Source organism: Mytilus galloprovincialis, chromosome 11 (assembly GCF_965363235.1).
Source record: "Mytilus galloprovincialis chromosome 11, xbMytGall1.hap1.1, whole genome shotgun sequence".
Taxonomy (NCBI): domain Eukaryota; kingdom Metazoa; phylum Mollusca; class Bivalvia; order Mytilida; family Mytilidae; genus Mytilus; species Mytilus galloprovincialis.
The window spans coordinates 81,416,361-81,434,266 of NC_134848.1; the positions used below are offsets into that span (position 1 = coordinate 81,416,361).

General features: G+C 33.1%; 1 protein-coding gene and 1 long non-coding RNA gene across 3 annotated transcripts in view; one reads left to right on the forward strand and one right to left on the reverse strand.

The window, feature by feature from the left end:
• Window positions 1-2,040: 2,040 nt before the first annotated feature.
• LOC143052888 (uncharacterized) lies at window positions 2,041-8,165 on the reverse strand. The gene is made up of 3 exons (XR_012971280.1): window positions 8,040-8,165; window positions 3,486-3,764; window positions 2,041-2,482 (listed from the first exon to the last, which is right to left on the reverse strand). It is a non-coding gene; the product is annotated as an uncharacterized LOC143052888 (long non-coding RNA).
• Window positions 8,166-12,924: 4,759 nt separating this feature from the next.
• Window positions 12,925-17,906, forward strand: part of LOC143052889 (uncharacterized) — a 49,645-nt gene continuing 44,663 nt past the window's right edge. Inside the window, exon 1 of one of the 2 annotated variants that reach the window (XM_076226049.1) lies at window positions 12,925-13,046. Coding sequence is in view for 1 of the 2 variants with exons in the window: in XM_076226048.1 (XP_076082163.1) it covers window positions 14,820-14,838 (19 nt within the window). In the remaining variant the exon portion in view is untranslated. Of the gene's footprint in view, window positions 13,047-14,797; window positions 14,839-17,906 lie in introns of those variants that run through there. The other variant, XM_076226048.1, reaches the window with a different exon arrangement.

Sequence of the window (17,906 nt, forward strand, 5' to 3'; positions counted from 1 at the left end):
CGCGTACGGTCCAAATACTCATATTGTCTGGAAAATATATACATGTAGCATTGTTGAAATAAAATCTTTTACATTTGTACTCATCGTGGGTAATACACAATACAGAACCGCATCCGCGTATAATTTATTCAATTCATCTTTCAGTCTGAAACACATATATTTTCCTTTTTGAAAACAAAACAAACATGCAAACTAATGAGTGATGGAAATCTGCTGAGCACCTCAAAATTCATTATTTTGATTCCAAACAAATATATTATGATTCAAAGTCTATTTTTGAGATTTACGGACCGTTTTGGCTGCTGTGGAGCCTAACAGACACTGAATCGTAATCATTTTATGTTTTAAAGATATTTGCAAAGGAAATTTAAATATCAAATATATGCTCCAAATCCAGCATATACACAAAGATAACGTTGTGTTGGAGTTTCTTATGGATGAACAAATGTTTACTTAAAAATAAAAAGAGCAACATAGATAGATAATTTTTCAGAAAAGTTATCTGTTTGATTGATAGAACATCTCCGGCAATACAAAGATCAAATTTATGGGGATCAACAGCAGATACTATATTCTATATTGTATAATCTTTTCATTTATCAAAAATTTAATTCAAGCTGATAAGAAATACTTCCCAAGAACAAAAGTCCATGTTTTTTATTAGATTTACACTATCGGGAGTAAAAAAAAAACAACAAATTGATCTTTTGATAATAAAAAAAAAATGTTTGGACTTTCACGGTGCTTTTTTGTGGACTTTAGCGGAACTTGTTATTGTGGACTTGAACGGTGTTTTTGTGTGGACTTTAGCGGAGGTCATTTTGTGGACTTTATCGGCGTTGTGGACTTTAGCGGAAAATTGTTGTGGACTTTAGCGGTGTTGTGGACTTTAAGGGAATTGTGACCTTTAACGGTGTCACAAAGCATTAAACTTGGACCATTTTTGGTTTGGCGTATTGATCAAACATTTATATTTATGTTGTCCTCTACATGTATATTTCTTTACATAATAATAACCAAAGTAAGAAAATCATCGCTTAAGATATTTGATATACGGCTAATACTAAATTAAATGAAATTGATAAATTAATAAAAATCTAAGGTTTGAACTCCAGCAAGAAAAACTTGACCTTAGAAAAAATTAGCTATTCTTATTGAGTACATTTTAGTCATACAGGTACTTACGGTTCTATTTACTAGTATATGATACCATCCCTGACCATTATATTTTTCGCTTCGAGGCACACGCAGTTTATCAAGTGGCATTTCATTAGTAAAGGTAGAGGTACATGGATATGTGACGGCGTTAAATAAATCAACACGATTACTCTCCTTGCAAGTAAAGTATCGGTAATAAGTCCCCAAAATTGAACATGTAGTCCTTGTACACAAAAAAAAGAAACAAATTGAGCGAGACAATCAAAGACCCTATTCATGTTACAATAGTAAAAGAACAAAGTTTGACATACACCACCCAACGAAAAGAACACTTGATAAAAGGTTTCTTGCTCTGGGACAGGATCATTTAGATTGTAGCAGGGTAGCAGGGTTGAATATGTTTATGAGCGACCAACCTCACCACCAAAACCTGTGTACATGTGTTCAAGGCTATATCCAAACGAACCTTATTTTTCAGAGGTTGACCAAGCTTCTTCCAAATTTACTTTGTAATAGAAGTTAAATTGTTCTCTTTATGAAAATTCATGAATCATTTCCTACTGGACTTTAAAGAAAGTATAAATCAGTTATAATGCTTTGCTCATTATAATGCTTGATGATTGCTCATTGTTGAAAATGTACGAACACCTATATATAGTTGTCAACTCTTTCATTTGGTCTCTCTTGGAAAGTTGTCTAATTTGCAACCGTACCACTTGTTCTTATTTTTATTTTATCAGTATGGATAGTAGAACAATATGGACTGCTGCACAAATATATCTTATCAATTTGGTTTTAGTGATCATATGGTGAAAGACAATGAAGTAATAAACTCGTTTTTATATTTTATGTAGCATATTTACTCGAAACCATAGACTCGAATCCATTCAAAAGCTTTTATTATATAAGGGTAAATAAATGTTTGTATGTATATTCAATTTAAAGATTTCAAAAACGGCTAGATATCAAAATTGAACTCCACTTCATGTATGCCTATTTTTTTATGCTTATTCCGTCAATAGAGGGACTCAAAGGGAAGTCTTTTCTTACAAACATCTATAAATAGCTTCAAGGTATTTAAATGTAGGAGGACATGGATCACCGAACACCACACTTGAAGCATCAAATCTACAGGATGGTTTGTTTTCACACACGTTGAATAACACATCAACCGAGAACTTTGTCAAACAATAGTTATGTCTAATGAGTCCATGTGGACACGTGACTGTATTCCTCCGCCCATAATTAGCATTTATAATTGACATCCTTCCGAGGTCGGGACAGTCAATCGTTGTTACGTTACCTTCACACACAGTAACAGTTCCTAGAGAAATATATAAATAAACTATAGAAATAGACAGAAAAAACTTCTTCTTTCGGGACATCAATTTATAAACTTATAATCACGTCCTCTTTTTTTCACGAATGTGACCTATACCGCATTAGTTATCGTTTTTTGTACATATACGAACATCAAGACGGGTGCCACATGTAGAGCAGGATCTGCTTATCCTTCCGGAGCACATGCCATTTTGAGATCACCCACAGTTTTTGGTGGTATTCGTGTTACTGGGTCTTTAGTTTTCTCTGTTCTGTTTTATTGACATTTCGATTTTTATTGTTATTTATTTTTTTAATTATTTTTATTGTCATTATGATTTTCTTGATAGAGGGATGGTGCTCACAAGGAAGCTATTAAACCAAGAGTTCCAAATGGTGAAGTTGAAATCATCCTTTCGTAAATTTTACGGACGCTATCACGAGTTGGTTGACCATTATGGAATAACCGTTTTACAAATGATAATGGATATGTTCCTTACGTCGTAACTACAACCCCCTTCCCTTTCATGAACGTGACCTACCGAATTAGACTGTTTACCGGACTTGTTATAACATAAGCAACACGACGGGTGCCACATGTGGAGCAGGATCTGCTTACCCTTCCGGAGCACCCGAGATCACCCCTAGTTTTTTTTGTGGGGTTCGTGTTGCTTATTGTCTAGTTTTCTATGTTGTGGCATGTTCTAATGTTTGTCTGTTTGTCTTTTTCATTTTTAGCCAGGCGTTATCAGTTTGTTTTCGATTGTTTTAGTTTGACTGTACCTTTGGTATCTTTTGTCCCTCTTTTACGCTAAATCCGTTTGAATGTGTACTGATTGGTACTTCAGTATTGGAGAATATGATTTATGTATTGGTTATCAGTTTATTTAAGCTATTTGTTAGATATATACCAATCGGCAATCCTCGGGTGACTCCGCTACTCTCCTCCGATGAGGTACGGAATCGGCCGAGTTGTGACGAATGGAATATATATACGTCACACCTACCTTCACAGAAATATTCAATTTCCAAATAACTACTGGAGTTGGAGCATGCGCTACCAAACACTCCACCCGAGGCAGTTAATATACAGTTGTTTTTCCTATTACATAGATCGTATATCTTCACCAAGGAATCCTCCGAAACACAATTTCCTAATTGGTCTTCTTTTGACCAACAAGTGACTGCATCTGAACGACCATATTTCCCGCGGATTATACGGATTGTTTCCCCCTTTCCACATCTTATACTTCCGGTTTCATTTTCACACAGTAGCTTACGATAACCTGCAAGATATAATATTCACCATTATGTATTATTCAAATGATGATAACCAATATATAGCTGCTCTGTTGCTAATTGCATCACGGTGCGGCGCTATTAGTTTCAGTCGAAATAGTACACGCCATCTTCAATAAATTCATGACTTATCACGTATAGATTCTGATTGGTTGCATTATAATGAGGCTGAGATACAGCAATAGCTATTGGCTTAAATGAGATACAGACTTTCTCGTCCAGGATAAGACATCAAATGCCGGAAAATTAACTATGTGTATTTCAGTTTCGATCAACTGTCAATAATTCATGTTCGTTTTATTTGGCATACATTTCACAGATAAATTCAATATTGAAATATCAATTATTAATACGTGTTTAATTGCTTTGTTACCCTGAAATTTGCACGATTTGCTTCGCTAAACAATGTTCCTATCTCCTGACAATATAGGCACACCTCCAGAAAGGCACACCTCAAAAGTCGTGTCTTAATTTATAATTGTTTGAATTTTCAACAAGTTATTTAATTTTTTAAAAGCATGGGTGTATAACGCACACTATTAAAGTACATCCAATTTATATCAATCAATATCTTAACATACCACATTTCCAATACTAATTTAATAACCACAAGCACACTTATATAACCATAAATTAGTGTAGAGCGAAGCAGTCCATAGCTTTTTAGAAAGCTAAAACTTGTAATTTATTTATTTTAAAACTGAAGCATCATGGATGATATGAATTGCCACAAGGGTCTGTTTTAGGACCTGAACTTTTTAACACTTTCTTGTATGATATTTTTCTTTTTGTATCAAGCAGCTCATTATATAATTATGCAGATGACAAAACTTTGTCATATTCACATTCTTATATAGACAATGATGTTAATATTTTAGAATGAGAAAGCTTAGAGCTTATTAATCTGTTTAGTTAAAATCATATGAAGGCATACACTGACACGTTTTGGCAAAATAAATTGAGAGAAATAGGTCACGGTAAAAAATTGTTGATAAGCAATGTCAATATCTTGGTCAGTAACATTTGTGTACTAGAATATGTTGTGAACATGTTATTTTTTAAACTGTCAGTGAGATGATAGATGTATATATTATACAGTAGAAAAGACAAGGACGATATTATACTACTCTAGGACATGCAAGGAAATATTAAGTATTCCTTTTAATGGAAATAAAAAAAAATCTTACTAACAGAGCCCCCCCCCCCCTCCCCCCTTTTACACAGGACACCGAGTAATTTCTCTCAATTATTCTTAATTGAATTTAATTCAAGTAACTATCTGGTCACATATTTTAGAACTGTTCTAACAATAGCACAGTCGAACCATCTGAGAACACCGCATGGACAATACTCGGTTGAGGGTTTCAATCATAGCTGACCTCCGACAGTTGGACTAACCATCTGAGAACATCGCATATACAATATTAGGTTGAGGGTTTCTATCATAGCTGACCTCCGCCAGTCATGCTTCAATGATTCTCTATATAATCTACCAAATTTTCCCACAAAGGATGAGGGGGCACCCACACACCCTGAATCCGCATATTGTATCATACAGATACAGATAACAGGTTGCACATATAATGCGCCTTTAAATAACTGATAGCATAGACAAATACTATTTTTCCAAAACTATGCATCTTTAAATGATTGCTACCGTTGAAAATGCTAATAAATAGGCGCAAATGATGCTTCTTTAGATAATTCAAACCTAGTTTGAAAAATGCTATTTGGTGCAAATGATGCATCTTTAAAACAACAATTGGTGCAAAATTGCCGCAAACCAAAATATCGACCTTTAATTTTTCTAAATAAAAAAAATAAAATAATATATATATGATATGCGACAACTCCTGCATGACGAGGTCCTTGAATTGGATTAAGTGTAATTCGAAAACAACGCAAAATTGATTAGAAACATTTTACTTTTTCAACTGAGAAAGCCATTCCAAATGATAAGCATGTGGCGGAGTAACACTATTTCTTTTAAGATCTCAACACTAGATTTTTTTTAATTACTCAAGGAGGCATTTACTGAAATTATAATGAAAATAAGGGAGTTGGTCTTACTGGATAATTGACAGTCCCTGTCCCTTTTTTGTCACAATGCAAAAATGAATAGAATGCTGGTATAAATGTTATATTTCAAATCACCAGTTAGATCAACCTCTGTATTTTTAGTATGATTTTAAACAAGTGCATTTAACTGCAATGAAGTATGGAGCTTTACAATAATTCATACACTTGGACAGCGTCAACGATCGGTTATGTGGTAAAATGTGTCCATTTAGGTAAGAAATTGCATGTTCAAATTTTTACAGAAAAAAAATTAAGTACTAGTACCGGGATTTGTTCCCGATATTTAATTTATAGCATGGAGGACGAAGAAGTTACCTGGAGGAAAAGACCAATTTTAAACAAAAAGACTGGGCAAACCTTTAATAATTTGATACAACATGGGTTTCCTAGTAATAACCGGTATGGGATTTGCTCATTTGTTTTTTTAGGTTTGACCTATAGTTATCAATATCTATTTCAAAGTTTGAAACTGTCCGGAGCTATGGAAGCAGGCAAACACTATGATGGCCAGAAGCAAAAAAAAAAAAAACCCAGGGACATCAGAAGTTGATCAAAATATGGTCGTTCCAATGCCATGCAGTCATTATCTGGAGGTCAAGGATTTTTCAATTTTTCAAATGTGCATGTAAATCAAAATGTTTAAATAACCAATGCAGCTGCAAATTAAAACGTGAGACAGTACAAAAGTCGATGACACAATTCCACAACTAGTGATAATAAATGATTTTAACACAAGTTTCATATTTAAAAGTATTATTTGAGGAGTTTAAGTATTTTACTAGTGATTTTATTTCAGGAAGATGATATCTTAAACTTCAGTTCTTAAAACGCTATTATGTAACAAATTATTTTTATTTAAATGAATAAATGTCTTTTATTTACTCGCGACTATGTTTTAGGCAGTAAGCCTTATGCCTACCTGCATACATTTTCCAGGATTTTAGCTTAATCCTATCATTTAAGACTAATGCCTAACATCATTTAGTAAATATACTTACTGCCTCGGCGTTGGTCTATTGCCTAGGATGTAAGCTTAATGCCTAATTTCACTTATTGCCGCTAACAAATATATTGGAAATGATAAAAAAAAATTGATGTACACCTTTTCAAAAAAAAAAAACAAAAAAAAACGGGAATTTCTCGCTGTGTTGAAGAGCAATGTCCATATTTCCATTCTCAATTTTATTTTATAACTGACTTCAGACTGAAAAAAACTAAAAAAATATGTTATCATGGACTTTGCACAATAACAATTTATATCCGCCCAGACAAATTTTACCACAGAATAATTTATGGCTTACATACGGTCTTCGCCTATAGATATGGAAAAAAACTCGGAACACCATATGGTGAGCTCTAAATAATCCGGGCCATATTCTGTATGCTTCAGCCAAATTTAACAGTGTCGTTTGTATAAATATAAATCAATATGGAATTCTGTTAAAAAAGTTTTTACATCAAATAATCAACTTGCTATTCCGTTTAACAGAGACGTTTCTAAAGAACAAATCAACAGGTTTTGTTTTACATTGGTGCTTTAGGAGAGGACCCTATGTTGATCGCCCATAGTCCCTTCCCCTTTATTATTGTATATATATAGAGAGCGATAATCGAGTGGCACATTGATTGTAAACATATCTATGTATATTTAGAGTAAAATATGGCAAATTGGTATACATATGGTGCAAATAAATAATATATATATATATATATTAGAAATCCGGAATTTATGAAAATAAAGGGGGGAGGGACTATAGGGGCTCAAAATAGGGTCCGGTACTCAAGCACTTTCGGGTAAAAAGAGACATTAAGCAGTGGAAGATATAGGATTTTCGTAAAGTGAGACAAGCCTACTGAAAGGAACAGTCAAAATATGATGAAAAGAAAACACAAAGTTTGTCGGTGATAAGGCCTAAAGGTTAACCTGGTCACCTCATTCCAATGACCCAACCCTAGCCTGTGACATCGGCGACCGTTGACAAATCCCTTTTTACTGGCTTTTAACTTTTATGGCAGGTTATATATGTCTATGGCGGATCAAGTATTACACTGTATGGGCACATATTGTCCGAAATGGAAATGAACAACGTTTGGAATGGATAAAGTACCAGTATTACACACTAGTTTCTTCAACCATAAAAAACAAAACCAAAAAAAAATGTTAAATATGATATTTTACTTACAATATACTTGATGTAACGCAATACACACAATCACAAATTTCCAGATATAGTCCATTTTAACGTGGAATGCATGTCAACATTTAATTATTTTTATGCAAATTAGCGACATTTAAAAAGATGATTTAATTAGCAATTATGACGTACGTATAGTTATAAGTATATTCTAACCAAGACATGATCTGTCAGAATGGAATGAAATTAACTTATTTATAATTTACTGTGTACGTATTTCTTTGTTGTATTATACAATAAAACACCGAGTTTGCATGATTACTGTCATATTTATACAAGGGATGAGGCTGTACGTCAATTAGACATGAACCCAACGACAAAAAAAAAAAACAGGATAGAGATCTATATTTAAATTAGGGATCAACCATTTGATGTCATTTTTGTCCTGCATTTTGTTTTTGTACTTGTAATCTGTGCCCTGCATTTTTATTTTCCACTCTATTTGGTCCTGCCTTTTTTTTTTATTAATTTGTGCTGACTTGTTTTAAATAAATTGTCATTCTGTCGTTTTCTTTTTGTTAAATTGCTCATCCTTCCTTCCCTTTTTTTTATTCAAAACTCTTGTACTGCCTTTTTTTCAAATATTATCCTAGTCCCCCCTTTTTCAATAAAAATCAAATGGTAGCTCTCTTAGATTGTTTAGACCTTGAACTACATGCGTTCATGACATCCAGCACAGCATCATTTGAGATATAAATGATCGTAATGTGTGTTTGCTGTAGTTATATTGGAAGAATTAATGTTAATATTACTCTACCACTGTGTAAATACCACTACTGGTGGACTGTTTGTCCCCAAAAGCATTACCTTGCAGCTCAGTAACCAGTACTTAAGTATAGGAATGACAGTATGAATATTGTTTATATTTTGCTGTTAAAAATGTTTTTGAATTCCTTTTATAGAGTCATGCATCTAACTTATGTAGAACTTTGATTCTTCGTTTAGGTTTGACTGGTTTTTTTTGTGTTCTTCTTAGGTTTTAGCACATTATCAATACAATACGTATCTGGTGCAGTGATATTGGTAGAGTTAACATATATAACTATACTACTGTGTAGATACCATGCACTGTTGATGGACCTAGGGTGTTACTTTGAAGCTCAGTAGCCAATTTTGATTTTGTTTATATTTTGCTGTGTTAATTAAACTTTTGAAACACTTTCATAGAGGAATGCATCTCACTCATATATAACTCTGATTCCTCGTTTATGTTTGGCTTTGTGAGTGTTTGCACATTATCAACGTAAAAGCTTTTGTAACTACAAAACCACGGAATCGTCATTAATTGTCTAAAATTTTCTCTTGTGTAGTAACATGAATAATGTTATTATATTTTAAACAAACGAAGCTGCATTTCAAAGAAAGTTTGAGTGCACAAAATGAAATTTACTGACAGCAGTTAAAAATATGAGTCAGTGCTATAATAAGAACGCAATTTGTAACACAACTAAGAGGAAATTCTTTAAAAAATGTTGCATTTCGGGTAATTCTGACGGATGACTAACACCCGTATGGTTTTGTTCTCTGTTATCTAGAGTAAAGTCCGATAAAACTTTACAGTGGCGGATCCAGAACTTTTCATAAGGGGGGGGGGGGGGGGGGGGGGCTAGCATTATCTATTAACTATATATAAATTTTCCACTATAAAGTTGATGTTCTCTTACTGAATTATTCAAAAATTATATGCTACAGTTTACATCTACATCTACATGACATTTCTTAACTCAGATATGTTGAAAAAAGGCTGTTTCTGTTTTCTGGTTTTTATCTGGTACTGCTATGTTAGTATATATGGCGTTAAGGGCATACGATACAGTTTTTATCCCGCATTTACAGTTTGATGAAAACTTCCATAAATGCTATTTTTTGCCTGATTAAATCACATATGTAATAAAAAATATACCTTCATATGCTACTTTTTGAGTTAAATGAGGTCAACATTTTGTATATTTGCTCAAAATTCGGAATCGTGGCCGTTTTTTCCCATTCGGAAGAAAGCCACAACTTTTTTTGTTTTAAAAGATAAACACAAATTGTTTTTATGCCCCACCTACGATAGTAGAGGGGCATTATGTTTTCTGGTCTGTGCGTCCGTTCGTCCGTCCGTTCGTCCGTCCGTTCGTCCGTCTGTCCGTCCGTTCTTCTGTCTGTCCCGCTTCAGGTTAAAGTTTTTGGTCAAGGTAGTTTTTGATGAAGTTGAAGTCCAATTGACTTCAAACTTGGTACACATGTTCCCTATGATATGATCTTTCTAATTTTATTGCCAAATTAGAGATTTTACCCGAATTTCACGGTCCACTGAACATAGAAAATGATAGTGCGAGTGGGGCATTCGTGTACCGAGGACACATTCTTGTTTGTTAAATAATTTGTAGTTTCTGTATTTTATAAGTATCCTAAAAATTTATGCATTTTTTATTCAGAAATAACTCATATTTATCAAATGGTCATGAATTGAGAAAAAAACATATTTTTTTGCTGTATATTTATCAAAATTAAAAAATTGCACTATTTACAGTTTTATAAAGTTTGGTCCACATAATCTCCCTGCAAAATGAAACAAAATGTCGTTTTAAAAAATAGGAGTCCATGCACTCGTTTTCAAATTAAATCAGTTTGAATGATAATAATCAGTCGAAAAATGCATCTTTTCCCAATATGTCATAGTTTGACGTTGCGAAAATAACATTTTACGTTAGCAACGTCATTACCTCCCCTGTAACTGTATCGTATGCCCTTAAGCACGTTATTGCGACAATTCCATGAAATCAAACAGTCCACACTAATAAACAGCTTTTTGGGGTAAAAATCAAAACATTTAAGCTATATAGAATTTATAACAATCGAGAATAGACAGGTAATTATTATTCCGAAAAATTCAAAAATTAGTTTTTTCATATTTTTCAAAAGTCTTAAATGAGGACAAACATGTTGACAAAACGTCAAAAACGCGTGTCAGACGTAACGGACTATATGCATAATAAATTTTACAGGGGTGTTTGTTCTCCTAAAAACAGTGTAATTTAGAAATCCGCAAACATTCGCTTGAATGATATGTTTCATATATAAAGTATTACAACATTACTGAATATGCGTTGATGTAACTGTCAAAGCTATTTTTTTTTACCAAAAAAGATAGTCTTCACTATGGTCAGATTTAGGAAAATGGTAAGTTATCAAAATTTATAGGCTTTTAAAATATAAGATTATATAAAGTTTTGTTTTCATAAATTATGCTTACAAAAGTACTTACATGGGACATATTAAAACCGAAATTTTGCAGGACTCACCAAAAATAAAAATGCAGCAGCTTCTGGCAAATGTCTTGCAAGAATGTCCAATGTTGAATTTCGCCGTTTTTTACAAGTTAACTCTCATTTGCGAAGTTATTTATTGCAAATTTCGATTTCTTGCATGCACAATAGTGCTTTTCCGTAATTGCACTTTAACACTATAACACAGTTGCCATGATACTTTTTGGTAGGTTGCGTAGCCAAAAATACTTCGTTTTCAAACAGATCAAATGTCTAGCAAGTACGATTTTCTGACGTTTTCAGCGTTGTCGATTCTGGACGCTATTTATGTCTTTTATATATACTCTATGTTACAAAGCTTGTAAACATGTATGGGATGAATATTACTATTTTTGTCTGTCAATCGTTGCATTTCTTAATTCAATTGTTCCGTTATTTAAAAAATTAAAGTATTCTTTATAAGTACATTTAACTTGTAATTCCCAACAAACTTTTTTTTTATTAAAGCAAAATTGATATCTTCCTCCTTTTCGGATTTAAATGGGGAACAATTTAATTACTTTCTATTCCATTTGGTTTCTGGTAGAGAGCTGTTTCATTGCGGCACTCATACCATATCTTCTTATTTTATATAGACTATTATCTTACCAAAATACATAAATTGTGTCCGGCGCTACATCCAGTGGGAAATATTTCATACATGGTCAGTGCAATCAAACATGCTTTTAGAAATATCCTATTGATGTGCAAAAATAAAATTGCCAATGAAATAAAAAAATATCCTGAATAATCGGAATAAAACGTCAAATATCGTGCGTAACGTCATAATAGTCCCAGTTTATATATATATATTAGTTGATCTATATGACTGAGACCTCCAGGAGTACCTTAGATTATCTCGTTTTTGCTTGAGACTGTTTTACTCACTCTTGAAGTTATATGTAGTGTTTAGAAAACTGTTGTTTGTATTTCCATCGTTTTTCTTTTTTTTTTTTATGATGTTGTCGGTTTTCCGTCATCATGTATTTAAGGAGATGTAGCATCATTTCCAATAAGACAATTATCAACAAAGACCAAATAACAAAGATGTGAACAATTACTTCCTTTAACAGACCCCAGGATTACAAGATCCCGTGACAAACATGACAAACCAGAATGATAAAAAAAAAAAACCCAGTCTGATAGAATTATATTTATAAAGGTGTCAGACCCCCTGGTTTTCTGGAAATCTTAAATTACCGGTATACTATGGAGCGCATTAATCCTCAATCAGTTTTAATGCAAACTCATAGACATGTAAATTTTGGCTCAAAGTGGTCTAAATATATTTCTCTTTCACCAAAAGTTTCATTTCTGCCAATTTGTTGGTTGGTTTAAGTAAACAATGACATCAAATGCACTATTTTTTGTCCGAGTAGGTCTACTTGGAGGAAGTAATTGGTAGTGTGACACCTTTAGGACAACAATTGTTTTTTTTTTTTAGGTTTCAATATAGATTATGTGGAAATATTTCAAAAGCTTTGTGTGGACTATGTCTATCATATATATATGGTTAAAAATAAAAATTCCGTTTTCGGAATGAGCTGTCCGATAACGGTTTCTAAATTAGTCACCACTTTTTAATGGACATAAGCGGCCAATCTCCATCAACAGATCTTGGTTGTCAACAAACGAGTTACTGATGCAGGAAAGTTGCCTAATTTCGTCGCATAACTTTACAGAATAACTGATTGATTAATATGTAAGTGCTGCTTCAGTGTTTAAAGTCCAATATTTAGCTGACAGATTTTTTTGAGGCACAAAACTACACCACGAATTTGGTCGCACACTCGTGTCGTAGACTAGGTTAAAATTGCGGTATCCGGTCGTTCCGGCCCCAAACCGATCCGGCCCCAAGTCAATCCGGCCCAAAGTCGATCCGGCCCAAGTCGATCCGGCCCACGTCGATCCGGCCCCAAGTCGATCCGGCCCCATAATAAAATATGAAATAACTATATTGATCTTGGAGGACTTTGTGACACAGTATAAATGGAATTTGCAAAAAGTCTCCGATGATGGATGACAACAGGTAAGTGAAGTTATTGTGTCGTTGGTTGTATAGTAGCTGCAACATATTTTAAAATATGAAGTTATTTTCCATGATAACTTTAACTTATTTTAATTTATTGAAGTATTAGACTGTCATTTCAATAATTGCTTACTTCCATGTTCTTCATTTACTTCAGTTGCATATTTGTCTCATTGAGAAATTTTAAGAACTTAAAAGAAAAACAAAGTTTGTATATGTATCAGCTTGGGGATCGGCTTGTACCGTTGTGTATGTAACTATTTGTTATAACACAAGATGAAAGACTTGTTAGGATCACAGTCAATTGAAAGAAAACGCTAATTAGTACTGCTGATTAATGTTGATGTCTGAATTGTTTTAATATAATTATACCCAATCATCTTGAAAACTTGTAATAAAAACATAATCAACCTAGTTGTTTTATACTCATCTGAAGAAAATATTTTTTAATTTTTTTTTACCGTACACCTTTAACATTATAATAAAAATCATAAACATTTATGAATTACTTTCATATATATCTTTATTTTTATTCCTTATAAATATATTTTTTTATTGGGGCCGGATCGACTTTACATTTGGGCCGGATCGACATGGGGCCGGATCGACGTGGGACGGATCGACTTTGGCCGGATCGACGTGGGGCCGGATCGACGCGAAAGCAAAATTGCCGGGAAATGCAAAAAAAAAAAACTAGTATCGAATTACACTTGACACTTCTTCTGCTTCTGCCAGATAAAGGCCACAATCAACGAACTGATTATACTGCCACGGTTTGGTGTGCATATTAGACCACCCCCCTCCCCCAAAAATTTTGAAATTTAATTCAGATTTTTCATCGAGGCTTTAAAGGCCTTGACTGACGGAGCTGATACGACCCCAGGGGGAAGAGTGTTCCAATCCCGGATGGTTCTTGGGAAGAATGAGTGTTTCCTATAATATGATGCTGCTGGTACTTGGAAGGATTTGTCATGCATGTTTAGTGACAGTCTTTTCGGTGGTATTAGCCATATATATGGCCACTTTGTTGTTTTCTATTTTGAATAGCATTGTGAGTCTCGCTTCTTTCCTTCTTTGTTCAAGTGATGTCCATTTGAGATGTTGTAGCATCAGATTAACGCTGGAGTGGTTATGATGTTTTTTGGATACGTAGCGAGCTCCTCTTCTTTGTACCATCTCAAGTCTGTCAGTCTCTGTCTTGAGGTATGGATCCCATACCGGACTGGCATATTCTACAATTGGATGTACCAATGTTTTATATGCATTCTCCTTTACTGTAGTTGATCCTATATATATTTAAATTTCTTTTTAGGAAACCAATTGTTCGATTCACCTTGTGACAAATGTTATTCACATGTTCATTCCATCTGACACTACTTTATTGTATGAACTAGATTGATAAGACATGTAAGAAGAGGGGAACCTCCTATGTATTCATTCACATGAATGAGCCACTGGAATACATGTAGGTCTTAATTTTAAAGCTTCATTATTCATATGCTTATTAGATTATAAATTATGAATTATAAGTGGGTCTCATTTGGGTCTTAACGTGAAGCAGGTTTACCGAAGTTTGTAAGCGTGACACATTAAAGTCAAGTTATTGTGCTGTGAAAACAGGAAATGACAAAAAAATGAGAATTGCTTACGTACATACTGTAAGCGGAATACAGGAATCTTACAAATAAGTAAGTGGGATCCGGGATAAGAACCCCCAAATCAGACCCCCTTAACAGTATATAATCAGTATATAATCAATAGACAACTTTCGTACACTTTTGCTTAGAGTCCTATTTCACAAATTATGCTATATATGTTTATATTACCTCACAGTTAGAACTGATTATTAGATGAAATTCTCACTCTTGCCTAAAGAATCACATGTTTCAATATTTGCTATTGGGCCAGGTGTAACTCATTCATAAAATTTAACTCAAACCTGCTGTTTTAAAGACATTTAAAACAACACATAATTTAAAAGATTATAATCATGGGAGTTGGCAGGCCTAAATTCAGAGGGATTTAACTCCTTTCATTAGTAGGGCGATTTGATAGGTCTAAATTCAGTGGGATTTTATTCATTTCATTTGATGGGCAAGTTGGCTGGCCTAAATTTGAAGGGGTTTAACTCCTTTTCATTAGTGGGAAGAGTTGGTAGAATATTTAGGTAAGTTGATCATTGGTGAGCATGGTGAGTTGCCACTAATTTGTCCCCAACAGACTTACTGAAGTTTGTTGTGACTGTGCATCAAAAACTTGAGTGTCTTGAATTTTGAAACTGTTTTTGGCATTGAAATTCTCTTTATTATTTTCCCAGCTTTGAGGCATTGAAATTTTTTTTAATTATTTTCACAGCTTTGATTATCATGATTATCATGATTATAGCAATTAATCATGTTAATGATTAGAAAATTAGGTTTTGTTTAGGAATTGTTTTTGTTTAATCAGAGGGAATACATGGAATAGAGTAGAAATGGGATTCACTGAAAATATTTTGATTTCTCGCAGCTGAAAATCTGGTTGCCTTTGCTTTTCCCTGATGAGGTATTTCTAATGATCCTAGTCAATTTTATGAAATTTGCATATATAACTATAACATCAAATAGTTTGTTTACAAAAAACAAGATTAAACATCTATACAATTGCAGCGTCATTTATTTGGACATTGCCGTTTGTCGGGCCAAGTAGGATTTAGTAGAACACTTTGGTCAAAGTTTTTCATGCTAATGTTTGAAAGGGAACGATTTTATATTTAGTCTAGAATTTTTATTTAACCATTAACAGAAAATTCTTAAAATAAAACATTGATCCATATGTATTGTTTCTTTGTTTTAGAATATGAGTTAAAATTCTTGACTTTTACAGAAAAATCATAAGAAATGGAACCAGTACTGAAATCAAATAAATGATTAAACATTTGGTTGATATAAACTATGTAGACATTTAACCATTTAACCATATACATATTTTGAATGAGTAAAATTTGATGACATTACACATTTTAGTGTAAACAATTGGTACATTATACATTTGTACCCCTGCTTTAAAAAAGTGGGGTATACTGTTTTACCTCTGTCAGTTCAACCATCCCTTAGTCATTGTTAGTCAAACCATCCATCAGTCCATTCATCCATATCCATCAGTCCATCCATCCGTCCATCCCATGAATATTTTTGTCGCATCTTTCTCAGAAACTACTACATCATAGGGATTTCTTAAATTTGCTTTCAGGGTTTATATTAGTCAGCTATATCATGTTTTCAGATTCATCACTCAACAACTCCCTGTTTACTGAACACATGATAGTCAAGTTGAAAATGGTTGTCCCATTTTTCTCAGGAACTATATATAATACAAGGATTTCTGAAATTTGGTTTCAGGGTTTATACATGTATATAAGTCAGCTATACCATTGTATACCGTGTGATGCATTTTCAGATTTATCACTTAACAATGTTTTTTTTGTCATTTTTCAATAAGCACTGTTTTTGTCAAAATTTCACTCCCATAGAGAATGTGTTGAAATTTGGTTAATAGTAAAAATGTCAGTGATAAAAGAGGGTTGGTAGTCACAATTTATGTGATTAGTTGTCGAACATATATATATATATATAGTAATTAAAATTGAATTTGGTCTTTGATGATATTAATTTTGTTAGGATATTTGAAGTTTGCATTTATTTACCACAGTTTACTTACAAAAGCAATTTATGACAATAACACTTGTTTAATCAGAATTGAGTTTTTGCAGCATTTGAAGAATTTTTTTTTATTTGTTTATTATTTGAAAAAAAAATAACACTTTGATCTGATGTATTTTCTGTGTAAAATCAATTATTTGTTGGCATTTAAGTCCAAACTTTATACTGCTTTTAATAAACACATGAGAGATTAGGCATTCACAATTATCATGATTATAAGCCCTGTATCTTCTATATTATTTTTGAATAGATGTTGTACATGTTGTACACTACATTTTAACAGTAATACCTGGTTAGAAATTTGGTGTCATACATGGTAAAATGGCACTGACCAGATTTGACCATTGACGTTTATTTACCTCTATATGATGACCAGATTTGACCATTCATGGTTATTTACCTCTATATGACCTGTTGAAGTCAGTTCAAATCCATTAAGCGTATTTTGAAGAAAGCCTGTTTATTGTCAGATATCTGTGTATAATTATTGAATTTCTATTTTGGCTGGTGTAATCGGAATGTAAACTTGATTTCATCTGTTGACAACTACGGCTTTATTGATTATTTTGTCCTTAAGTTACAATAACCATTATTTTAATTAACACAATTAATTAATTAACATTGTTGTGAAGTAGATAGTTTTTTGTGTGTCTCTGCTAATTAGGGGGTTGTGATGAGTAATTTTGGCGTAGATAAGGCAGGTTTAACGGAGATATAATCACAGATTAGCATGCCTTCATTTGTTAGTAAGTAAATTATTTATAACATTCATTAGTCAAATTGAAAACCATGAAATAATACCAATATTTCTGTTATATTGTATTTAATTGAT